The 27,177-nt window shown below is 36.5% G+C and overlaps 2 protein-coding genes across 3 annotated transcripts; both read left to right on the forward strand.

Annotated features, from left to right (window-relative positions):
* The first annotated feature begins 882 nt into the window (after positions 1-882).
* Positions 883-21,762, forward strand: LOC118269039 (putative inorganic phosphate cotransporter). Of its 2 annotated transcripts, XM_035583915.2 has the most exons (12): positions 883-963; positions 1,054-1,112; positions 9,482-9,609; positions 17,218-17,397; positions 17,701-17,839; positions 18,580-18,797; positions 19,460-19,609; positions 19,723-19,855; positions 20,188-20,312; positions 20,580-20,699; positions 21,078-21,213; positions 21,646-21,762. In XM_035583915.2, exons 2-12 carry the CDS (start codon positions 1,082-1,084, stop codon positions 21,675-21,677), a joined length of 1,392 nt encoding a protein of 463 aa, XP_035439808.2. In that variant the 5' UTR covers positions 883-963; positions 1,054-1,081; the 3' UTR covers positions 21,678-21,762. The 2 variants fall into 2 exon arrangements, with proteins under 2 accessions (XP_035439808.2, XP_050556782.1); XM_050700825.1 differs by having other exon boundaries at positions 898-1,112.
* Positions 21,763-22,120: 358 nt separating this feature from the next.
* LOC118268993 (putative inorganic phosphate cotransporter) lies at positions 22,121-26,522 on the forward strand. Its single transcript, XM_035583858.2, has 11 exons — positions 22,121-22,356; positions 22,857-22,981; positions 23,272-23,451; positions 23,521-23,659; positions 23,763-23,980; positions 24,274-24,423; positions 24,768-24,900; positions 25,151-25,275; positions 25,569-25,688; positions 26,001-26,145; positions 26,285-26,522. The coding sequence occupies exons 1-11, from the start codon at positions 22,347-22,349 to the stop codon at positions 26,317-26,319; spliced, it is 1,380 nt and encodes a 459-aa protein (XP_035439751.1). The 5' UTR covers positions 22,121-22,346; the 3' UTR covers positions 26,320-26,522.
* Positions 26,523-27,177: the final 655 nt, after the last annotated feature.

The raw sequence follows: 27,177 nt of genomic DNA on the forward strand, positions 1-27,177 counted from the left end.
ATAAAAGGATTGAAGATTTTTATCATCAACTAGAGATTTCTTGAATTATCTATTTAGACCAGTATGAATAAAAATCAGTTCGAATTATTGTAATAGGGCTAAATAAAAATGTATGACAAGGGCACGGGCCAAGAGTCCGTGGAGAACTAATATAAATAGGATAAAATTAATAAAAAAACACTGCTAATGAAACTGCAAATATTTTGTTCTAACTGTTATGATTTATAATCACCTTTCTGTTTAAAGTTATCAATCGGAGATGAATTATTGGTTTATTCTATTGTTCCAGTTGATTATTTTATTTTAATAAAACAAACCACAACATAATACGGGGTCTGGTTTTGTGGACTAGACTTAATCTGATTTATACTGTGTATGAAATGAATATCCTAAAGATATCTTCCTCAATATCTTATATTTACAGTAAAACCAATCTATCTTAGTTAAATAACTTAACGTCTCGCCTCGAAGGGGTAAGTGGAGGTCTGTGCACATTACGGCACGTAATGCCACTGTGCAATGAACACCCACTATTCACCTTTTGTGTTATAAGTCCCATGTAATGGGGGGTGAGCCTATTGCTACATACTGTGTACAATTCTAGACTCCGTGCTACTACTGAGAAATTTTCGTAAAACCGAAAAAACACTTAGCAATATTTGCCCGACCCGGGAATCGAACTCGAAACCTCTTGTTCGGCAATCTCACGTGCCACCACTCGACCAACGAGGTAGTCAAATCAAATCAGTTAAATAAATAGGTACTTTTACGTCCTGTAAGTACCTAGGTATTATTAATTACTAAGTAGCCTGCAACCGCAAAACGTCATCACAGTTGTACCATAAACAATGAATAAATCGTCTGTGGCATTGGCTGAGATGGCATTGCCCGTGAAAAAACAATTGAGTGAGTCTATCGACAGGTAGCGCGCGCGCAGCACCAGCGCGCAGCCTCGCGACCAAAGTATAATATTATTTATTTTAGTGATGAAATAATTTAATATTAAATATTATAGTTGAATATAAAATATAAATTAATAAATTTTGTGTAAAGTTGGGTTTGGTCAGTTTTATCAAAGAAAATGGTTGAAGAAGTGAATAAAATGGATAAAGGTAAGGTTTTTTTTTATTTATGTCATTTATCTTAGATCTCCCATCAGATGAGTTCTTACTTATTTCATTAAATGCCAGTATTTTTTATTAATACTACGTAACTTTGACCTAGAATAGCTGTGAATTCTCTCTACCGCTTATTCTTTTTTTGCTGAGAATATTAACGTTTAAAAAACCTTACTATTCATTCACTTTAAATACATAATTACTGAACAAGTCAATCAATAATAATTAACTCTACAATAACTACCAACTGTGTCAATTTCGTTTGTTTTGCACATCAAATTACATCAAACTTGAAATTCTTTAACTAATAATTTACAACGTTATTGTTTGGTAATGTTAAGTCCAATATTATTCTAAAAATATTAACTTAGTTATATACATATATATATACATAGATATATATCCACTATAGTTTAAGTAATCGTTCAGTTATATTAGGACACTAGATACTTCCGCGCTTTTTACCCGCTCTGCTCAGCTCCTATTGATCGTAGCATAATGTAATATAATCTATAACAAATAAGAATTATTTTAATCGGTACAGTGGTTTAGGCATAGAGATGTGAGTTACTTTCGTGTTAATGAGTTTTTCACTTACTGCCCGGCTCCTATTGATCGTAGCGTGATGTTTTATAGCCTATATCCTTCCTTTTTAAATACACTATCCAACACAAAAATAACTTTTCAAATCTGACCAATAGTTCCGGAGATTATTTGCCCATTTAAACAAACAAACAAACTCTTCAGCCTTATAAATTAATATAGAAATATTGATAAGTGGAGTAAAATCTAAGTGAAGAGAAGATATATATATTATCCCAAGTGCAGTAATATTATTCTAAATAAAAATAAGGTTATTTTTCTTGTAAATATCTGAATAAGAAACACGTGAATCCCCGTGGACTTGTTATACCCACTACACCATGTGTGATCATTATCTACGGTGTAATTAACCGCGAAGTCTGTATAACCTACTGTTCACATAAAAAGTTAACAAAGCATAAATATATAAATAAAAGAATTAATTAGTTACAATAATATGTTAATAACGATGTCAGTCAATATGACTGCACGGTTGGCGCGGTGGTTAGGTAACTGGCTGCCGTGCAATATGTCGCGGGTTCGATTCCCGCACGGAACAACACTTTGTGTGTTCTACAAATTGTCGTTTTGGACCTGTGTCATGAGTATGTGAAATCGGATGTTTGTAAACGCACCCACGACCTAGAATAAAATCACAGCGTGGGGTAACGTTTTTTATTAAATGTACGTAGATTTGTGTTTTGAAATGTTTCAATAAATAAACCATAACATAGGTACAGAACTATGTTTTTCAAGAACCAAGGTCGATTCAATTCTCAATACTCTTTATGACGTAAAAACCATCACTTGAGCATGTCAATTGACATTATCGAGTGAGATATTGTCAAGATTATCTTACATCTAACTACTTCAAACTTATGTATACACAAACCGCAAATGTTTGAGTATTAACATAGCACTTATCCTTCCAAAAATCTTTGAAAACACTTTAAGACAGGATTTTTTTTTTAATTTTGTAATAGAAAGGTTAAAAATAACTGGCACGACCCGGAAATCAGATCAGCTAGTTGATCGACGAGATTTTGGTTGCATAATGCATAATGTTTGAGAATGAAAAAAATGTATATAGATGACCTTTATGAGGAAAGGTCTCGTCTTCGATTTCGAGGTCGGGGCAAAGTTTACTCAGATTTAACGCAGATTCTAGAGTTACTCTCACATATAAACACATCAACAACCTATCCGTGGCCACTGCTGACCAAAGGCCTCTTCTCGTACGAAGAAGGTTGGAACATTAATCACCATGCTTGCGCAACGCGGATTGGCAATTTCAAATACACTTTCACCCCTCTCTTTTTCTCTCCGGTTCACCAAAACAGTATTTATCATAACTTATAAGTAATATCTATAGAAAACAAGAAACTTTGTCTGTTAATAATATGTAGTATGTAGTATGTATCTTTAGTAGTTATATAATTCACAAATAAACTATCTCACTCTTACCGCAAGGTAAAGTTAAGTTATAATAGCCCGCTTTGTCCTTAGATCCATTTTATAGTTACTTATCTTCATAATAACTTACGACGTTTTTTTCTAAAGATACCTTTCGAGTTGATAGTTACCTAAGTAGAGTAAGTATGATCTTTTTCCTCATCGCTCCGGTAGTTTACATGAATAAGATTCGAATCCTTGGAAATGCAATTCCTCTTGCAAAAAAGTCAGCTCTTTGCCATAAATATTATTTACTTCGCGTGGATTACGGACTAGTTATAAAAGTAGTCTAAGTTACTTCTTAGAACATCAACTACCCATCCGTAACTGCGGACAACGAAACAGGTAACCGGGGTTCCGGCTCAAAGCAGGAGAAAGAATGGGATGGTTTTTAGTCAGTAAGAATCTAATACTCCCTCTCACTCTACCCAAGTTATTGAATAACTTTCCCCCTCAAAAAAATAAATACATCAGCTGACGCAAAAATACAGACGCGTTAAAATTGGTAAAGACGTTTCAGAGATTAGCCAGAACAAACATCCAGCCAATCATTGTAAAAATATATATATTTTTTTGGTGTTTGTATCGTATACATGTTACAGCCAAAGTAATAAATCTTGTTATTATATATACTGTCTAGCAATTATATATAACGTCTACTCAATTTAGATAAAGTGAAAAATGACATAAAATTAATCACATTAACTAGCAATTTTATATACTATCTTCGAAGACTTGGATAATGTAATAAAACGAGCAGCATGCAAACAAATATACAGCATGCAGCAGGCAGGGTTTCTGTCATGGCTCCGGCGCTGCGGGCCTCCGGCGGCCCCACGCGTGCTAATCGTCGCAGACGGCTTTCGCTCACTACCGCAGCTTCGGCTTGTTGGCCGGCTTCGCCGGCCAGCCTCAGCCGCGGTGGCTCGCTGGCAGCCTCCTGCTCCTCAGCCCGCGGGCCGCCTCGCTCCTACGCGCCTACGCGATTTTAAATTACACTCTAGGGGTAGGGCAAACAAGACTACGTGGAGTCGGTTTTGTAGCAATTCGGTTCTTTCACTAACTTTTGTTGCACAGCATATTAAATTTTTAACCAACATTATTATTTAATTGTTACAGAAACTATAGCAAATTAGTTTGATCGAAATTATGTATAGGGCACTACAAGTTCTCTGCCACCATTTCCGACATAATAGTCCGGTCAATATACGATATTGAAATATCAAAAATTCCGACAGAGCTGAATTTTGGTACAGACCTTTATTTTACTATAAATATTAAAATATTAAAAGTCCCCATCTATCCCATATGTGCTTCAAAAGTTATTCGGGGTCAAAGGTCAAGATTTTAGGTTTTTTGAGTTTTTCTCAAAAACCGTAAGTTTTTTGAAAAAATACCTCAGACCAAATTTGTAGATCTCAAAATTCTCTACAAAATGGTCCTTATAAGTTTTTCTATAAGTATTACCGTTTCTAAGATAGATTCGTGTGTCCCCACACACATTTTTCCACTTTGGAAGCGTCTAACTTTCAAACGATTGATTTTGACGAAAAGTGGTTTTAGAAACCTTAATGTTTTTTTTAAAGACCTATCCATAGACACCCATCACGGATATGTAAGCTGAAAAAAATTTTTTTTAATCAGTTCCATGTATGGAGTCCCCCTTTACTTTTTAAATTTATAAATTTTTATTCAAAATTCGAATAGCGGTTACCGAAATACACCATCTTACAAAGTTTCAACTATGTAGGCCCAACAGTTTCGGAAATAAATGTCTGTCCGTCCGTCCGTCCGTCCGTCCGTATGTCACAGCCTGTTGGGCCACGAAACTGTTGGGCCTACATAGTTGAAACTTTGTAAGATGGTGTATTTCGGTAACCGCTATTCGAATTTTGAATAAAAATTTATAAATTTAAAAAGTAAAGGGGGGCAATCCATACATGGAACTGATTAAAAAAAATTTTTTTTCAGCTTACATATCCGTGATGGGTGTCTATGGATAGGTCTTTAAAAAAGACATTAAGGTTTCTAAAACCACTTTTCGTCAAAATCAATCGTTTGAAAGTTAGACGCTTCCAAAGTGGAAAAATGTGTGTGGGGACACACGAATCTATCTTAGAAACGGTAATACTTATAGAAAAACTTATAAGGACCATTTTGTAGAGAATTTTGAGATCTACAAATTTGGTCTGAGGTATTTTTTGAAAAACTTACGGTTTTTGAGAAAAACTCAAAAAACCTAAAATTTTGAACTTTGACCTCGAATAACTTTTGAAGCACATATGGGATCGATGGGGACTTTTAAATTTTTAATCTTTATAGTAAAATAAAGGTCTGTACCAAAATTCAGCTCTGTCGGAATTTTTGTTCTTTCATTACTGTTTTCAGGTCTAAATTGACCGGACTATAAGTTATTAGGCCTACTAACGATATGCGAATCAAATTTATGCCAAAACAAATTAGTATTTGATCTTAAAGATTAATTTTTATTCTTATAAGTTATTCTTACAAGTAAAAGTCTTGTGACATTTTGAGTTACACATGTATTATTACTTTGACTAACTTGGACTCCCTATTATGAATAATATCCAGATAAAGTGATTAATTTATTACATTGTCTAGTGAATTTGGCATTAATATACGATTATTCATAATGACCAGTCATTATGAATAATTGCTATTTAATCACTCTGACTGTAACATACATATATGTATACGTTCACACACATTATACACAATTCAGTTCTCGGAATCACATGTTGGCAATAAAACTAATTGATGCAACAAAATTACGAGATTCGTGTGTACTTTGTAAGCAAACAATAGTTTAGGTGCCTAAACTAGCTCACCCGTGACGGGACACGAGCGTGAAGATAAGTTGAAATACAATTGAAACTTGAAATCATTATACTTAGTAAAGTAATCTTGTTCAATGTTAATTCGAGAGTTACATCTGTTTAAAAATCTGGCCAAGTGCAAGTTGAATTCGCACACAGATAGTGTAAAGGTACGTGCTTACCTTACTACAAGTTTAGATTTAAACCACACTAATATTAACTTTGTACCAAATGTACCATAAAAAATACCTAAATATTATCAAACGTTTTGATTGGAAGTCCCCAACACAACATACATTACCAACAACATTTCATTTTATGTATTGTTTAGTTATAAGTCCGACAGAATTTCTGTCAGAAATGCACCATCAGTGAAGAAAGTTTCTAGTTGCCACGATGCATGAGGTAACATAACGACAGATAGGCAGATGGCGAAGCCTACAGGGTCCCATTTTTTAAGTGCTTTTCCACAAGAGATGTGCTACGCTACGTTGCTGTGGATGCGTTTGGCTTCCACCAATCATATTCATTGATACGTAGCACAGCTACGTAGCTTGGTATCAGTGAAAACAATCACATAGTTTAGCTACATAGCACATCTCTTATGGAAAAACACCCTTCCCTATAGATATGGAAAAACCTAAAAATATCATTATAGGTACTCAGCAAATAAAATAACTTCTTGAATCGAAACCATCGCCTTACATTAGCTGCCAGTAGGTAGATCAGGGAACAATATCGATGTATTGATAACAAAATCCTTGGTCAATATAACAATGTAAGATAAATGTTATGATGAACTCAATCCGTGTTTTCAAAATACTGTAGACTCTATTCGCAGGGACTGAACTCTGAAAGTAAAACTACAAACGTCACTGTAACCTGAAATAATAAATTAATTTACAGTGATTGGGGAAAAGTATTGAATCTAGTTTTAATCGTCTTAAAAGAGAAAAAGGAGACTCTCAGTATTGTATGTATGTATGTTTCTCCACGATTATGTCAAGATTGGTTAAACTGATTTGGAAGCGATTTCAACCAGCGTCTTCGCCCGTGAGATAAAATACCAAATTTCATCAAAATCTGTTCGCTAATTTCAGCGTGCTTGACGGACAAACAGCCAAACATCACAACAAACTTTCCCGTTTATAATATTAGTGTGATTAAAAGTGTTCAATTTCACTATAGTTGCACATAGGATACAATATTATTTACTTAATTGTCGTACAGAGAGCAAAGACAGATAAGGTTTTACTCAATCTAAGCTCATCACTCGATGGCATGCGATCAGTGTCGCTCATAAACAACAGAAAATATATAAGAGCGTTGCCAGCATTTGGAGAGAAGGAATTTTATTAGTCTTCTAGATATCTCACACCTATGGCGAATAACAATTCATTTTTGTGAGTCGAGTCAATCAATATAAAAGGAATATTAAGGTTCTTTCAATAGTACGAACCAATAATGTCTCAGAGATTAAAGCCTTAATTAATGAATGAGGAAAAATACGGCTCAGTCAATTAGATAACTATTGCTGCGATTATGTGATTCTAATGTTGTAAATACGTTTCCACTCTGTTAAATTAATAAACCGGATTTAATAAATGCAGAAAGCAGGAGGCAGGTTACAATCTAATTCGATCGATGAAAATTAAACTTTATGTGGAAAGTAAGGAAATTGAATTTTATATGATACTCCTTACTGTACTTACTTTTTTATGGGTTAGGGCGGCAAATGAACAGACAGATCACCGGATGGTAAGCAATCAGAGGAGTCACAAGAGCGTTGCAAATTTCTTTCAATAATTTTTGAAATTTCCTCCTCGGTTTTTTTTAGACCCTCATTAACCTCACTCACACTGCAAAACACAGGGTAAGTCTGGTTTCACGCCATTTTTCTATGAGACCGTGCCGAAGCATGGCTCTCCCACACTTAATTCTTTAAACTTTTCCTTACCATTGCGTTATCATACAACTCATTATTATGTATTCGTTGAACTATAACAACTTGTACATTACCTCCATAATGCAGTATGAGTAGACTTGTTTGTAAACAACATTACGTGCACATTAGGGACACCTCTTAGTAATGGCTTACTGATAAAGACTATGTTATGCAACAGCTAATCAGCTGACGTACTTATGTGGTCACTTTCTTGAATAAGTAGGTACATCGTAGGACTTATGTCATAATTTATTATTTTAGTAATTTAAAACATATAAGAATTTAAGCATTTTATACGTAAACTTACCGCCGTACTTAGAGTCATTTTATTTATTACTTAACCCAGTCCTTCGCAATTTATTTCGAATCAAAATCGTTACTGAGGAATAGTTTAATAAGTTGTGGCGACACTCTGACAAGTGACAGATGACAGAAGTCGCACATAGACTATCGACGAGCAAATCAACGGATGACGTCATAAAATATCCTGCATCGCACATACGAAGTTTACATGCGAATTAACACGGATAGAAAATCCCAACGAACAACAGTTGGGCAGAAAGCCCGCCAGGCATGATCACCTCGCCTGGTCGGAGGATCCTCCTTTTCTTAGGGAACTTTACTCGCTGTTCCCTAAAAAGTCATTTAATGTTTCTGAGTATGGCAGCCAGGCTTTTCGATATTTATTCTTTAGCTTCTATCATATTACCTTGTTGCATAGTAGGCATGGCAGTTTATGCACATGGTATTATTAGGGCAGGGCCATATTATCAAACAAACAAATAAACCTACATCAAAGTTTGTAATAGTATTTGATCAACGATCAATCTATTTTCAATTTACCTTTCAATAAAATTTTACCTAAGAATTGATCGTACTTGGCGAACATTATGCAGATATTGCAAAAACTCATTAACTCCGATATTGGTATGAAGTCGATTTCATTACGTTCAGTTTAAGGCGAACTCTTAATTAAATTCTGACGGCAATGGGTTTGGGTCGCGTGAGTGTCGCCGCCTGTCGGTCACAAGCGGTACTACGCGACGCCATGATTTATTGTCGAAGTAACGATGCGATTTGATTTCGGAAAGTAATCATTGTGTTCATTAATTGGTTACCAAGTACTGAGATGGAGTCTTACCTAATATTTTTTTTAAGTCCTTGGTTCTACAAAAGACATCTAGCATTTTAAACTTTATGATTTTGTAATAAAGTTTAAAAACATTAAAGTGATTCCATATTTAGAATAGCTTAATATGCACTTTGGAATCAAACATGGACTGTTAATAATAAATGAGTTCCTTACAGTAACTTTTCGCTAGTCATGTTAGAAGCTTCATGTAGGTAATAGAATGTCCAGTGACGTATCCAAGTATGTGGTCTTAGCGAAATCTGGCACCATTCCAGAGACTGTGCTTTCTATTCTTCCGACAAAGACCTTACCATACTTTATACTAGATCCTGAATCCTTTACCCAGCACTCGCGTTGGAACTACTCCACCAACCAGGTTAATGATGATTTTTTAATATGTTCTTTACATCCCCAGGGCCAATGCTGGGAGTGCGGCACGTCCAGGTGGTGATGCTGTTCTTCGCCATGGTGATCTGCTTCACCATGAGAGTCAACATCAGTATGGCGATTGTCGCCATGACTGACTCGAGTGCAGGGGAAGGGGTAAGTTGTTTTGTTTACTATTGATTATATCATCTGAGATAACCTTAAAAAGCTTAGGGTAATCATTTCAGTCATTATCATCACATCCATAATATCCCAATGTTGGATTGTAAGCCTTCGCTTCATAAGAAGGGTTTGACCTAATCTCCATGTTTAGCGTATTATCAATACCCGATGTTCCGGAGGTTTAAGACGCCCCCTTCTCATGTATGGGAGATCGGTCTCGAGACCGATCCAACGGTGAAGGAAAACATCGTGATGATACCTGGACTTTTTACTATAAGTTTGAAATCATCAACCGGCATTGAGCAAGCGTGTTGATTAATTCTCAAACGTTCTCCGTGCAAAACGAAGCCTTTGGTCAGCAGTGGCCACTTTTAAGCTGTTGATGATGATGACTAAGTTTCAATAATTTTAATATTTGATTTAATGATCTTTTGATATAAAACATATATGAAGAGATCTATGTCTATAGAGATCTATCAATAATGTAAAATCATCACGTTGATGAAAATACTTGGAAAACTCCATAGGAGAACCAAAAAGTACTAAAAGGTAAAAAATATTGTCTTTACAATAGCTCTCGTGTTTTAGTGATCATTGTATTTAAACAAAATAAATAAACTTCAGTTTTATTGTCTTACTACTAGTTTAGATTATGTTATTATCTTTAGCTTTACGAGTGTAAATAATTTATTCTGGACAAATATTTGAGATATATACGAATAAATATAGGTATTTGATTATACCAAAGTAAACAAATACCACGTGCGCTTGCGCGTTTATATTCGCAGCAGCCATTTTTTATACATTTGATATTTAAGTATGACCTAGTTGACGTCTTCTGATGACTAAAATACTGGTTTTTGCCTAGGTCATCGTGTTATCGTTGACTTTCTAGAGAAGTAATAAAAAACATATTTTAGACACACTAGGTCGAGTCTTGGTATGTGGTATTTAACGTTTAAATTCCAAGTTGCATAATTAAGAATGCTTTTATACTCGTATTAGAAATTCTCATAAAATTGTCCGAATTCCTGTAATGTGCACCTCTGCCTACCCCTTCGGGGATAAAAGGCGTGACGTTGCTAGTCCGCCTATACAGACGTTCCGTGTTTTTTTTTCCTTTACAGAAAAACATATTTGATGGCTCTATTGTAATTCATTTTAATATTCTTAGACCTCAAATAAAAAAAAAATGTTATTTCAAAGTCAAAGTCAAAGCATTTATTTCAATTTATCCTTAATAAGGCACGTTTGAAACGTCAAATTGAATTGTCCGCCAGTCTGTCTGTCAGTGAAGCTAGGTGCTCGTGCAAAGTGTAGTTTCGAATAGAGAAGAACGAGCAAGAAACTCCACCCTTTAAAAAAATATAATGTTGTCTTCCCGCTCCCGCTCCCTCTCCGCTCATCGCGATCAAAGACGACGCGCCTTTATCGTTTGTTTACAAGTCATAAACCGATTACAAGTTTGATTACCTGTTTACTTAGTACGAGTACTAGTAAACCACTCTAGTGACACTCATTGTTTGTAACAGATTAAGTAAACTACTGTTATCTTGTAGATCCGCTATTGTAAATAAATAAATACTTTTTGTTGTAATAATCTCTACTAATTCTCTAGTAAGTACTGCCTCGTTGGTCGAGTGGTCGCAAGTGCGACTGCCGGATAAGGAGACTCGGGTTCGATTCTTGGGTCGAGCAAAAAATTGCTCGATAAGTAAAAGGGGTGAGCCTATACCGGCTCAATTCCAGACTCCATGCTACTAATGAGATATTTTCAAAAAACTGAAAAAAGCTCAGTAATACTTTGCCCGACACAGAAATCGAACCCAAGACTACTTGCCCGACAGTCGCAATTGCGAACACTCGACCAACAAGGCAGTCAAAATCATTAAAGTACTTAATTAAAAGTAGGCACTTTACGAGGTTTTTATTACCTACTTATACTCTTACATTAATCAATGTTCTATGAGCTCTGAGCAATTTATGTTTGGTTCGGTGTAAAAACCCCTACATCTGATTATTTCATCTTTCATCGATAGTGCACAATCTGGTTTGAAGCGGTTCTACCTATATTGAAACTGACTGAACTACCGATACTGCGATATCAGTGCAGTAACCGTAGATTATGAAACGTTGCACGTGGAACAATGATTTGCATTTATGTCCATTCTGTAATCAGTTATCAGTTACAAAATCTAAATGCATCATAACTTTCCACACTACTATCTGAATGGAATACTTCTTTAGTTGCATGATCGTAATCGTGATTGCTGAAATCTTAGGTCTGAGTACTTAGTACGAGTTTTTGTTTTATGTTTAAATAAATCGAAAAGTTATCATATTCGGCACTCTGATTGGCCTGTTCCAATAAACCAACGAATCAACTATAATAATGATTTTTCGGTTACCCTTTATGAAAACTTGAATGAGAGATTTATTCGCAAATATTCGAAAAACTAGAAAGCTAATTAAGTAAACAAAATGATAAATATTATATAGTATGTCCTACAGAATATAGATACTTTTCTTTAAGAGGGAGAGGACAAAATCCCGCCTTGGATGAGACAAAAGAGAGTGTCAGACTTATAACTGACTTAAAACCATCCCGTTACTATTACTACTTTGAGTCGTAGTCCCAGTAACCCGCTGCGTTGTTCACAACTCCGGAGAATATAAGATCTTGAATTATTAAATGTATAGCACGTTTTATTACGTAAAGTTCCAATGTGACAAGTATTCATGAGCTGGAAATATTGATAAAGGATCTGTCATTTCTCGCGTGACTAATAAATATTTCAAAACGATCATCTTAAAACTAGTAAACATGTTACTTACTATAAGTACCTATGATAACTATATAATATATATATATCTATACTGACGTACGTTCAATGTTTTGTTGTCAAAGACAATATCTAGTTTATGATAAATTTATGAAACAACAATTCTAAAGTATTCTTTATCTATTTGACGGAGCTGCGGACTACCTAGCGGGCTTACCGGGGCTCCAGCTCGAAAAGCAGGAGTAGGAACGGGGTGGTTTTTAGTCAGTAAGAGTCTAACACTCCCTCTCGCCTCGCCCAAGGCGAGAGAAGACATTGGATGATTTTCAGGTCCACCTACATCAATGTTGTAATATTATTTTTAACCTTATTACAAACCATTAACATTGATATTGTATTGATGAAACTTAACACTACTATTCTTGTCAATGAAAAAGTTGATTACCATAAAAAAAAAATACATTAATGCATTTTATTTCAACTACATCATTTTATTTACTGTTATTTTGTAGTTTATCTTTTAAAGGTCATCCACTTTTCAGAGGAACTGTGAGAACATATAGCTATATGCATATACATATCAAGCTCAGAGATACCAGTATAAACTGACCTTTACATATGAGCAAAGATCATATACAGCGGGACCAAGATAAACTGGAAAATTAATTACTCAATGTGTTCACCAAAAATAAATTGAGTGTAATAAAAGTCAATATATAAAAAAAACATTAAGTATGGTCTGTAAATGACAAAGTGACCTCATATATTGCGTTTATAGTTTGATTGTATACATAACAAATAATCTAAATTTAGATTCGCGAACAATATCAAGAGAAACTAGTTTGCCAAGGGCACGAGACAAAGAAATCGTTTGAGTGGGATTCGGAGACCAACTCTACACTTGTTTGTTTAGTAAACAGCGCGTGTAATTATTTGATATCATCTTACTAGACAACATCACGCCTTTTTATCCTCGAAGGGTAGGCAGAGGTGTCCATTACGGCGCGTAATGCCGCTATACAATGTACACCCACTTTTCACTGTTTGTGTTATAAGTCCCATGTAATAGGGGGTGAGCCTATTGTCATGTACTGGGCACAATTCCAGACTCCGTGCTACTACTGAGAAATTTTCAAAATACCGAAAAAAGCCCAGTAATACTTTGCCCGACCCGGTAATCGAACTTGAGACCCCTTTTTTAAATAATTGTTATTATTCTCATGATTTAGATAACGATAAAATATAATTAAATGTCTACTTCATTTTTTTACTAGTCATGAAATATGATAACTAGTTGTCATTACACTTAATTATAAATATTTATTTATCATGATCGAGATTTATCTCATGATTGTTTGAAAAACAGACAATTGAAGTTATAATAATGGTTTTTTTAACGTATCTGCCTTTTCTGTTTTGTCGTCTCATGTGCCATGACCGTGAGGTCTAAACTGTTTCGATTTTTTTTCAGTAATAGCATGGAGACTGGAAATGTAACGTAATACATACACTTACGGATATATAGATATCAGAATTGTTGAAAAGTATGTGATATAGCTCTGCATCTCAGGTACATATTAACATTTTGTATTATTGAACTTAATTGTGAGAACTGGCGAAGGTTGTCTGTCCGTGTCTGTTGAATGTCCAATCTTTAAACCAGTTCAGCTCAGTATGCAGAAAAAGTGGGAATTACCAATTTTGAATTTGTTGCTGTGGTGTCTAAATTATATAAAAAATAATGTAGTAAGTAGTATATTTTAAGTCAGCCAGACTATTTTAAGATAGCAGTACTAGAAAATGTTATATAGGTAACTAAAAACTGCTCTGAAAACATTTGTATATTTTATACTAAAATATCAACATTGTTTTAAATAAAGTTTGAATGACACGTCGTCCGTTTATGACTTAATTATCTACAAGCCATTATGTAGTACCAGTAGCTGTCGTAAACTCGTGAGTTTGTATCGCTATGACACGTGCGACGGTAAAACTTAGTATGTATCTAGTTAAAAGTTATAAGGAGATGCACGTTTCCAAGTACTATATAGTTTTATTATAGTTACAAATTGTCTTCATGCTAAAATCTAATTAATTATATGTCTTTGATTGAGGCGTGATACTGATTTGTTGTTCTAACAATTGTATTTGTCGTCTCTTGGTAACTACTCGAAAATATTAAGTACCTATGACTATTTGTCATGATAATATTATGAAGACACGTAGATATTGCCGTAATGACTTGGTGCGCCTGAGCCTACCCCTTTGGGAATAAAAGGCGTGACGTTGCATGTTACATAAATATCCATAAGAAATGTGTGAACTTTTCACTAATGTGATACTGATACCAGTATGTCTTTCAAGTAAGAATTGAAGAATGAATAATTCCTAACCCCCAAAAGGCCGGCAGTGCTCTTGTAACGCCACTGGTGTAAATCCAAGCGTCTATGGGCGGCGGCGATTGCTTACTTTCACGTGATCCGCCTGCACGTTTACCGGCTTATTTCATTAAAAAGAGACTACAAACTTCGCAAATGTTTATTTATCCAACACCGAATAAAAAAATATGATTTATTTATCATCACTCCCAAACTTCGAATGAACAGTTAATATCAATAATCAATATTTATATCACGGGTAAACACTGAAAGTAAAGTAGTATTGAGAGTGTAACGTCTCCGCGGGGGTGATAAGGCATTGTATTGAAAGTGACACTATCACTACATCAGATTACTACAAGTGCTGATTATCATACCGAAAGGACGTCGATATTATCAATGGCCTTAAACTGCTGATAAATTTGATAGATCTTGCGTGTATTGAGATGAAAACTAATGATAAAAGATGTATGGAAATGATTGGGGAAATTGCAACATCACGAATTTGCGTTAGTGCGATGATGACCTTGACTTTATTTTTTTTTAAACTTTACCCCCACACTTGGATTTTCTCCTGTGTCGTGGGTGTGGGTGCGTTTATAAACATATATGTTTACATACACACATCACACCCAGACCCGGAACAACAATTTGTGGATGGCACAAAGAATTAGTCCGAGGCACTCTCTTAGGGAACTATTTAAAGAAATTAATATATGACTGTTCCTTCTCAATACATTTATGAAAATTAGTGTATGCTCACAAAAACATTAATTTATTTAAAAAGTATTGTGATATACATAATATAAACACTAGAAGTAAAAACAAATATATTGTTCCCACTACTAGACTTAAGAAAATAAGTGGTTCATTCCAGATGTCAATGCATACGCTTTTACAATAAAATTCCCAGCGATATTCAAAGTTTGATGCCTGAATAAATTTAAAAATGTTATTAAAGAAAAACTGTATAGTAAAGCTTTTTATAAAATTAAAGACTACTTAGATGATAGTCAGGCTTGGGAGTGAGCCGCTATAATGTCCACACAGGTCATGTTGACATGTTTGTAACACAAGTTACATTTTTATACAATTTGACATGATATACATTAATATCATTCGATATTTTTTTTAACATATTATTTTTAAAATTGTTAGTTTGAGGACCGTGCGAGAGTTTGCCTAGTCATTTCACTTTTAGTTAATTATATTCTCAGTGTGAGCATTTGTGTGGCCTACCCAAATGTTCTTTTGGTTGGTATTGTTCGTCGGATCATTCAAACAGCCGTCAGCTGAGCTAATTGTAAACTGACACATGCGTGCTGCCATCTGAACAGGTCCGCTCAAACTGCTGTGGTTCTTTCCTCAAAAGACCACTACAGAATAAACTTGCACGGTTCTCCGACATCTCTAATTGATATTGTCTGGACTTTAAAAGAGACTATGACCTCTGAGTTTGTTTCGCTTTTCTTCTCAGAGTAGTCGGATAGGAAATGCCGGCCTCATCTAGCTATTTGAAATATTGACGTGTAAAAGTGTTATCTTATAATCTATTTACAGAAATAAATATCATTTATCATTTATCATCATTTATTATCATTTAATTGCCTCGTTGGCCGAGTGGTTGCAAGTGAGACTGCCGGGCAAGAGGTCTCGGGTTCGATTCCCGGGTCGGGCGAAGTATTACTGGGCTTTTTTCGGTTTTTTGAAAATTTCTCAGTGGTAGCACGGAGTCTGGAAATGTGCCCGGTATATGGCTGTAGGCTCACCACCTATTACAACAACATATGAAAAGTGTGTACACAGTGGCGTTACGTGCTATGATGTGCACCTCTGCCTACCCCTTCGGGGATTAAAGGCGATATGTATGTATGTACAAAGAATTGCTCCGTGCGGGAATCAAACCCGCGACAGCCAGTTGCTTAGCCACCGCATAAAAAGTCAGAGTTTTAACATTGTTTTTTAATATTATGACACCAAGTTGAAAACTCTATTATGTCTATTATTTTATATAGGTACCGTACGTTAGGTGAAATGACATAACCAGTATTTGGTTATTATATGCACATAATATATGCATAGGTAATTAACAGGCTATATTCAATCCAAAACAATTGAGAGATAGTTGACTTACGCTACGCCTATTTTTGCAATAAAAAAAATCAATAAAACTAAAATTATTAAATAAGATAAAAAATTTACGGTTGGTGCGGTGGCTAGGCAACTGGCTGCCGCGCAACGGGTAGCGGGTTCGATCCCGCACGGAGCAACTCTTTGTGTGATCCACAAATTGTTGTTTCGGGTCTGGGTGTCATGTGTATGTGAACTTGTATGTTTGTAAACGCACCCACGACACATGAGAAAATCCTAATGTGGAGCATCGTTTTTAAAAAAAAGAAAATAATGTAAGAAAGAATAACCTATCCTTTCTTTTCTCCCAGGTATTCGACTGGAGTATGCAGACCCAGAGTGTGATCCTCTCCTCTTTCTTCTGGGGCTACATAGTACTGCAGATCCCCAGTGGTGAGCTGGCAGCCAGGTACGGAGGCATGATCCTCATCACCATCTGCATAGCCGTCAACTCAGCAGTGTCGCTACTCATACCTATTGCGACTTACTATGTAAGTAATTTGAAACTCTATTTATTGGATGTGAGAGTTCAATTTATATTGATGACCTTGAAAGTGAAATGTTTTATTGTTTAAAAAGTTTGGCTAGTTATGATTAAAGTAATGATTATGTTGCCTCGTAAGCAAATGGCGACAAGCCAGACTCCAGAGTAAAATTTTCGAAATTTTCACTTTTGAAAATTTGTTGTCAGAATAAGACAATTTGTCTCCTCATTTTAAAATTAAAAAGAACTGGTGAAAAGATTTTACTTTAGAAGACTGGTGAATAAAGCAGTGGTTTCCTATTTTTTCCAGGGTGGTTGGCAGATGCTATGCGGATGTCGAGTCCTCCAGGGTCTGTCTCAAGGTTGTTTGTATCCGACGATGCATAACCTTATTGGCAAATGGGTTCCTCTGGAGGAAAAGAGTAGACTCGGGACCCTAATATATGGAGGTACGTTATGACAAACGGAAATTAAACGTCCTTTTCAAATGACCTTTATCTTTTAATACAAAACGTGGTTATAGATACTTGTAGAGTTGATATCTACTCAATGAATTATTACTGAATAGATGTAAATTGATATTATTTGGTTATAACTAAAATTAGGCTAGGTGTTGAATTGCTCGTAGTTTAAGTTATGCTAGTTGGCTATTTGATACCTATTAATAGTACACTAAAACTTGACGACCTCTAATAGACCTAGAATATTAGTAACCTCTGATCAATCTTAGCAATAGTTAAGAAAGATCAAACCAATATTCTATTGAAGTTAATCGACAGTAAATGAAAGTCATTGTAATGTTATTTGGAAAGTACACAAACAGATTATTAGATCAATTCATACTTACTCAGCAAAGCTTAATAATGATTGATTAAACTGAAGCATCATTCCAATCTTATGTCAATAAATATAGATTAGATTTATCATTGTGATATTTATTGTATTGACTTTGCAACACAATGATTAAACAAACGATGTAGCATAAAATATAAAATAAAGAAATAATTGGCATAAACAAACAGCAAAGCATGCTAAAAACATGTCTACGCATAATGAGCCACTGAGTATAAGCTAGACACAGAAGTCACCTAGTTCTAATTTTCAGTGGGCATCCCTGCATTGACGCACGAGCAGTAGCAACATATTATGTTAAAGAACAGTAGATGTGATGGTCATTTTTACGTTCCAGGTGCTCAGCTGGGAACAGTAATTCAGTTGGTGGTATCAGGCTTCATAGCAAACTCCTGGGGCTGGCCAGCCATCTTCTACGTCAACGGAGCTACCGGAGCCATCTGGGTGGTAGCCTACGTCTTCCTCGGCTCTGACTCTCCACAGCGATCGAAGATGATCGGCAATACTGAACGGCTATACATTCAGACGTCACTCGGCCAGGTCGGGGAACAAAAGGTACGTTATGTCAATTATAATCATGATAACCAAATATACTCGAAATCTATTTATAGACCCTCTATCGCTAAGATAATTATCGCTCTATTGGTGCTGCGTACATATTTGTTCTACAGAACATAATTACGATCAATCAAATCCTCCCAATAATTATTCCGTCACCTCTATAAATCTCTGAGCTGGCAGTTTGCTCTGCACTCAATTATCGTCAGCTACCATGTAAATTGTCCAGAAGATAACATCTGGTTTGTCGAAATGATAACAAGGGCCTAGATTCTATCAAGAATCAAGAATAGCCGCTCTGATTAGATTTATAGTTTTACAGAAATTCAAGAAAATTATTGGAAATATCGCCTCCATTTATTCTAGGTTTAGTGATGAATGTGTCTAAATTCGGAATTTATTGAGGTTTGGTTTACATAAGCTTGCTATTGTGCTGTAAAATCATTGACATTATGTGTCTGAATGTTAAATTGTTACGGTACGTTAATAGTTGAGTTGAACAAATACTTCAGCACAATACTGTCTAGTATTGTGCTTGACTTTACCTTCGTTCAAGCTGTACTTGAAGTCAATTTTGTAATTAAACATAGAAATATTTAATCTTAATACATTCTCTTTGTCAGATGTTTCGTAACTTAAACTTTTAATACCCTTTCCAGAGGCTGCCAACTCCTTGGAAGAAGATCAGCACAAACCTGTCCTTCATATCTCTGATAGTGGTCCATTGCGGACACAACTGGGGCTTCTGGACGCTGATGACGGAGATGCCGTCGTACATGAAGCAAGTGCTCGGAGTCGACATTAAAGCTGTTAGTTAGAAACTGTTGGTTTAAATGAAATAATTTTAAAAAGTAAATTAATTATTGAAAGTACTCTTAGCTCCTCAGAAAACATTAAATAAGAAGATTTTCGATGTTCACAGAATGGTCTTATGTCAGCCCTCCCTTACTTGGCGATGTATGTGCTGAGTTTCCCCTTCGGATTCCTGTCTGATTACGTCTTGGAAAAGAAGTGGCTCAGCATCAGCACCTGCAGGAAACTTTCCAGTTCCATTGGTACGTTACTTATTGTAATGAATGTCAATAATATAAGAGACTAATCTTGATAATACCAGCGACCACTGTTGGTAATCTTCTAAAGGTCCGCTTATTCGGGTTGGGGATCGTAGTTGAAACACTGTGGCCTGGCATCAATTTGACCAATGGATCGACATCAACCTGCACCCCGCAAAATGTCTTACCGCCGCACTTTGAGTCATTAAGTGGTTACTTAACCCAGTCCTTGGCAATTGTTTTCGGAACCAAATCGTTACTAAGGACTTGTCTCTGAGTACGGCAGTTAGTGGCAGAAATATAAACTTGTTCTCATTGTAAAATTCTTCTTCCAGGTGAATACGGTCCTGGTTTGGCCCTGATAGCATTGTGCTACGTGCCTCCTGGTGACGTCATGCTAGCAGTCACTCTGCTCACTGTCGTAGTTGGGCTTAATGCTGGCCATATGACTGGATATTTGGTAACTACCCGATAACATTTTACAAATTACAGTTCAAATAATATGTACAGACTCCTGTACCCCAGTATATCAACTGGAATAGCAATCCAAACTCAACATTAAAGTTGATTTAAGAATGAAGAATAAAATATGAAGCTTTGTTAAGAACGTAAAGAAACAAGAAGTCATTAAAATAAAAAAAAAAATGAATGTAAAATTGAAATAACTTTAAACACTCCCTTGACCTTGAACAACAACTTACCCCGCGATTAACTCTTTCTCCAACAGCTGGTCCACATCGACATGGCTCCAAACTTCGCCGGCACCATGATGGGCATCACCAACTTCTTTGCAAACGTCATCAGCATCATCGCTCCTCTAGTCGCTGGTCTTATCCTACAGGATGAGGTGAGAAATGAGAATAGGCTTAAGATAAAATATGTCAACGTCACGCCTTTTATACCCAAAGGGTAGACAGAGGTGCGCATTACGGCACGTAATGCCGTTATACAATGTACACCCAGTTTTTACCATTTGTGTTATAAGTCCCATGTAATAGGGGGTGAGCCTATTGCCATAATTATAGTGGGCACAATTCCAGACTCCATGCTACTACTGAGATTTTTTTCCGAAAACCCGAATAAAGGCCAGTAATACTTTGCCCAACCTAGGAATCGAACCCGAGACCTTTTCTCCGGCAGTCGCACTTGCGACTACACGACCAACGAGAAGAAGCGTTAGCTTAATTTGCTTTGGAAAATCTGTATCTCTGAAATTTTTTTCCAGACGGATCCAACCCAATGGCGCCAAGTGTTCTACGTGTCGTCTGCCATCTACATCCTCACCAACACTTTCTTCGTCATCTTCGGCACCAGTGAGAGGCAGAGCTGGAACGAGCCTGTCACCGACCAGGCTACTGCTGGTAAGAACTCTTTGATACACAATCCTTATTCTAAGTATAATTAGGTCCGGAGCTGTGAACTACCTAGTGGGTTTACCGGGGCTCCAGCCGAAAAGCAGGAGTAGGAACGGGGTGGTTTTGAAGTCATTGAATGAATTTCCCCCCTTAAAAAGAAGTACAATTAGGTTCTAGTTTGTACTGGTTTGTATGGTAGTCATCAACCACCTCTAATAGCTTACTTGTTGTATTTTAGCATAGTACTTTACGATGTAAAGTTACTGCCGCACTCAGAGACATTTAAAGAGTAATCAACCCAGTCCTAACTAATGGTTTTGTATAGAAAAAAATTGCTGTAGACACAGTTATGTAACATTAAATGACTCTGAGTACGGCGGTTAGTATTTGAATATAAGAAAGTTTGGTGTTTAAAATACTGTTTTTCATATTTTTCAGATGCAGAAAAGAAGGCTGAAAAAGTAGTTTAAGAAACAAGTGATATAAGTATCCTACCTACCTGTAACGCATTTGTAAATTTTGTAAATATTAATAAATTATGTTTCAACAATAAAACTATATTATTATTTATTTATTTCATCCTATCCCCCGGGGTGTCCAACTATTCTTTAATAAGTACAAATTGACTGCATGGTCCCTGGGTAACTGGCTATGCAACGTGTGTAGCGGGTTCGATTCCTGCACTGAGCAACTCTTTCTGTGATCCACAAATTGTTGTTGCAGGCCTGGGTGTCATGTGCATATGTTTGTAAACGTACACACGACACAGGAAAATCCTAATGTAATCCCAAAGTTTTATAAAAGTAAAAAATACACCTGTACAACAAAAAAAAAGGGTTTATTTGATTTACGCTATAGGTAATCCTAGACTTTTTGCAGAGCTCCGCTAAAACTGATCGCATCGCGATGACAATGACAGATGTCTCTTATCATGCTTTTTGATTTTACCAAGCCTTTTTATAAAATACACAGTTACAAAGCTAGACTTTTTGAGCAGGGCTAAGTGTAAATTTATAAAGCAGTGGATGTCCTAACGCCGGTTGTAGTCATTTAAAATGATGGCAAATGCAAATTATAGCTTTAAACCGCATACAAACTATCAATGGATCTAAGGATTGTTTGTAAAGTATTCTGCAGTAATGTGTTCAAGTAAGTTGTTAACTAAAAATAACGGTTTACTTACATAAATACACATAATAAAGTGTGGGAGAGTAATGCCACGGCCTCACAGAAAACCGACGTGAAACAAAGCTTGCGTTGTATTTCTTCGTGCGAGTGAGGTTACTGGAGGCCCAATTACCCCCTTCCCAATTTTCCCAATCCCCGATTCCCCAACAACCCTTAAATTCCTAACCCCAAAAGGCCGGCAACGCACTTGTAACGCTGGCGATTGCTTACCATTAGGTGATCCGTCTGCTCGTTTACCATTATACTGCTTATACCATAAAAAATCCACTAGTTTCTAGTCACAGAGGGACTTTTTCTCATGAGCAGCGTGTGCGGACGTAGTGACGCGACATCGCGCAGCCTACTGTCGCCGCATCCGCGATCATATTTTCTAATAGGATAACTTTCTTGTACCGCTAACTAAATAAACTGAGAACCGAATAAACTCGGACCGTTTGTCAATATAATTTCCATTTTTCCAGATAAGATCTTTGGGATTCGACACCTTCAGGTGTTATTATTATTCTTTGCTTTGGTACTGGGTTTCGCCATGAGAGTCAATATCAGTATGGCCATAGTTGCTATGACAGACAAGAGAAGTGAGGAAGTAAGAATTACAGTTGTATCTATTCTAAATCTAAAGGCATTTATTTATCGTCAATCATCTTTATTACATGATAGGTAGATGCTCAGATACAGAAAGGAGCTGGATGCACGTTCAAGAAGCTGTTTTATGTTTGTCAATGGACTTGGATGATAGTGATGCTTTATTTGTCGTAGAATCTAGCTAGACTGACTTCTTCTGACCATTTTTTTCCAAGGTCAAAATGACTAGAAACAGTAATATGACATGTGTTAGATTCGAATATCACAATTAATTGTGTATCTTCTAAACAGCCATTTGACTGGAGTATGCAGACCCAAAGTGTGGTCTTCTCATCTTTCTTCTGGGGCTACATAGTACTGCAGATCCCCAGCGGTGAGCTGGCGGCCAGGTACGGAGGCATGATCCTCATCACCTCGGCCATCGCTGTGAATTCTGTCGTGTCCCTCGTGATACCTTATGGGGCGTATCATGTAAGTTTACCTTATCGTTATTAGGGTTGTTCTCAGTTTTATCTATTTTCAAATGTAATATGCTTACAGGGAGGCTGGCAAGGACTGTGCCTTCTCCGTGGCATCCAGGGTTTGTCCCAGGGTTGTCTATTTCCAACTACGCATCATCTCATAGGTAAATGGGTTCCTCTGGAAGAGAAGAGTCGGTTCGGTACCTTAATATACGGAGGTAATATGAAGATAAAAAATATTCAGCTAGTAACTAAAACATTATCTTAGAAAAACATGTTGTTAGCTGCTTATGGGTATAATAAATTGAATAATTTGTTCAGGTACGTTGCTCGGTACCGGCATACAGATGGTAGCCTCGGGCTACATAGCCGAGTACTGGGGGTGGCCAGCCATTTTTTATGTAAATGGTATGCTCGCCGCCGTCTGGGTGATGTTCTACATTTTCCTCGGAGCAGATTCTCCTCAAAAATCTAAAATAATCAGCACGGAGGAGAGGATGTATATACAGACGTCTCTTGGACAAACTGACGGTCAAAAGGTTGGCTTATGAAAACTTTTTTAACATACATACATAACTTCACGCCTGTCTCCCATAGTGGTAGACAGAGACAATGGAACGCAAATTGCTACAAATCTTACACACCTCTTTCGCTTCATCAACAGTAATTAGTCTTTTTATGCATGCTCGTCAGTTAAGGGTACTTTTAATTTGGTTCTTCTTTAATATATCGCCAATCTGGTCTCTGTATTATTAAATACTTTTATAAAATGTTTAAAATATGAACATGAACGTGTTTACGTAACTTTTAATATTCACTTTGTATTTCGTAGAGATTGAAGACTCCTTGGAAGAAGTTGGCCACCAGTGTGCCCTTCATATCTCTGACGGTGATGCACAGCGGACATAACTGGGGCTTCTGGACCCTCATGACTGAGATGCCGTCGTACATGAAGCTCGTACTTGGAGTCGATATTAAGGAAGTGAGTTTTAATGAAACCACTACTATAATCACAATGATAAACGTTCCTAAAAAGATATGTAATCACATTTTTCTTTACATACATACATAACCTCACGTCTGTCTCCCATGGGGGTAGGCAGAGACAATGGAACGCCAATTGCCACGGTTCTTACACACTTCTTTCGCTTCATGAACAGTCATCAGTCTTTTCACGCATGCTCGTCGGTTTAAGTTACTTTTAATTTGTCCCTTAATCTGGTCGTTATATGTCCTATGTGCTATATGTGCTAGGTCTTTGCATTTAGTAATTAATTTGAATAAGATGTTCATGAATGGATTGGTAAGAAATATTTTATTCCACAGAGTGGCGCCATGTCAGCTCTGCCGTACTTTGTGATGTATATTTTAAGTTTCCCCTGTGGTTTCATATCGGACTACGGCTTAAAGAACAATTGGTTTAGTATCAACACTTGCAGGAAAGTGTCCAATTCCATTGGTATGTAGCTTTTACAAAATATTTTTTAACTAGTCTAATTTAGACTAATAAATAAATAAATTTGAAGTGTCTATTTGTAATATTAACATAGCACATATTTTTACTTCATGGTTATGAATGTAAGATACATGCAACAAAATAATATTCTGTCTGTCTGTTTATTCCGCATCAGCTAGTTTTAAAACGTTGTTACGTTACAAGAGTTGTTAGACCTTGTTTAAACAAGTTCTTTCTAATTTATTGTATGTAGGTGAATACGGCCCTGCGCTAGCGCTGATAGCACTGTGCCACGCGCCTGCTGGTGACGTCACTCAGGCTGTGGGCTTGCTCACCCTTGTCGTCGGCCTCAACGCGGGACATTTGTCAGGATTTATGGTAATCTATACTAAAATTATAAAGCTGAAGAGTTTGTTTGTTTGAACGCGCTAATCTTTGTAAATTACTGGTCCGAATTGAATAATTATTTTTGTGTTTGATAGTGCATTTATCGAGGAAGGCTATAGGCTATAAAACATTACGCTATGACCAATAGGAACCGAGTAGAACGGGTGAAACTGCGCGGAAGTAGCTAGTACAATATATTTTTATAGGTACAATCTCTTTCACCTTCTGCTTTTTATAAATTCAAACTAATCTACTTCTGTATTCCATGATCTTGTCGTGCACAGCTGGTTCACATCGACATGGCTCCCAACTTCGCAGGCACCATGATGGGCATCACCACCTTCTTCGCTAATATCGTTTCCATTATCGCACCTCTTGTGGCTGGAAATATACTTGAAGATGAGGTACTGTGATGATCTTAATATCGTTGTATGAATAAAGTTTTATTTCCAAAAAAACGTACGAGGATTTTCTCTTGTGTCGTGAATACGTTTACAAACATATGACACCCAGACCCGAAGTAACAATTTGTGGATCATCCAAAGAGTTGCTCCGTGTGGGATCGGACTCGCTCCACGTTGCGTGGCAGCCGGTTGCCTTGCCACCGCGCCAACTATTGCAATCATTGATTAGTTTTAATGCGTCGAGAGAAATTTACACCGTACCTAATATACAGTAGTTTGTTCTACTCCATATACACATTTGTTTCTTCCCAGTATGACTTCGAACAATGGCGCCTGGTATTCTATGTGACGTCAGGTATCTACATGGTCACCAATACCATCTTCATTATCTTCGGAACTAGTGCAAGGCAGCCTTGGAATGAGCCTCCTGATGCCGATGATGCTGAAAGTAGACCAGGTAAGAGTAGACGAATAGACATTTATTTTTAAGTGTGGGAGTGCTATGCTTCGGTATAAATGGGCCATCTCGAATAATCCACAGGTCACGGGAGACTGTAACTACTGTAAAAGTGATTCTAACTTTTTTTTCTTATCAGATCCTGAAGTTGTGGAGAATAAGAGCGTCAACTGAATGCATCCTCAGGTCCATGTCTGTCAGTGGTATCACCTGGTGACTACCATTGGAGATTCTACAAAAATCCCTTATTTTATTGCAATAATGAATATTCTAGCTAACGACTGGCTATTAGATCACATCAGATTCACGAGATATTTATAATGGAGGGCTATCAATGTGTTTGTGTAGTTACCCTGTTACGTTTGTAAATTTTGTAAATATAAATAAATAATGTTTAGCCTCTTAGAAGTATTTTTTTCTCCCATTCATTTTTTTTTTATTATCTATAGGTTCACTCTTGACCGCTATCACACCTGATGGGAAGCGACGATGCGGTCGACGATTATTAGTAACGTACATAAAATTTGACACTTTTTAATCGGTTTTGGACTTATTTCTAGCAGATTTTTTTTTTATATTAACGAAGTGGAAGTCGAAGTGGTAGAATAATATTTAACTTATGATCTTTACGTTAATAGATTTGTGTTCGTCAACAAAAATTGTCTTGTTGATCATCTTCTTCAAGGTCATTGTAGTTAATATAGTATTTTAGTTTGCTTTGAATGTTACGCAGCATATTAAGCATTACGGTTATCCAGATTTGCGGACTACTTAACAAGTTAAAGAGTTAGGGTTCCAGTTCAAGGGGTGGTTTTAATCAGTAAGAGACTCCTTCGCGCCTCACCCAAGGTGGTTGAAGTCATTGTATGATTTTTCCCCCTCAGAAAAAGCATTCATCATCATCATCAGCCGAGAGCCGTCCACTGTTGAACAAAGGCCTCCTCCTCGGTCCAAAAAAGCATTAAGCATAGAGTATAGTAGAGCAGCCTACATAACCTACTTATTATTTAACACTTAGCGTCAAATTGACAG

The sequence above is a fragment of the Spodoptera frugiperda genome, chromosome 2 (assembly GCF_023101765.2).
Source record: "Spodoptera frugiperda isolate SF20-4 chromosome 2, AGI-APGP_CSIRO_Sfru_2.0, whole genome shotgun sequence".
NCBI classification, from domain to species: Eukaryota; Metazoa; Arthropoda; class Insecta; order Lepidoptera; family Noctuidae; genus Spodoptera; species Spodoptera frugiperda.

What these genes read in the sequence shown, in the direction of transcription:
- LOC118268993 (XM_035583858.2), top strand. An exon ending in GAAAGTGTCCAATTCCATTG is followed by an intron (nt 24,901 to 25,150) that starts GTATGTAGCTTT and finishes TATTGTATGTAG; the next exon opens with GTGAATACGGCCCTGCGCTA. An exon ending in GAAATATACTTGAAGATGAG is followed by an intron (nt 25,689 to 26,000) that starts GTACTGTGATGA and finishes GTTTCTTCCCAG; the next exon opens with TATGACTTCGAACAATGGCG.
- LOC118269039 (XM_035583915.2), top strand. Translation starts at nt 1,082, where the DNA reads ATGGTTGAAGAAGTGAATAAAATGGATAAAG. An exon ending in TACCTATTGCGACTTACTAT is followed by an intron (nt 17,398 to 17,700) that starts GTAAGTAATTTG and finishes TATTTTTTCCAG; the next exon opens with GGTGGTTGGCAGATGCTATG. An exon ending in TCGGAGTCGACATTAAAGCT is followed by an intron (nt 19,610 to 19,722) that starts GTTAGTTAGAAA and finishes CGATGTTCACAG; the next exon opens with AATGGTCTTATGTCAGCCCT.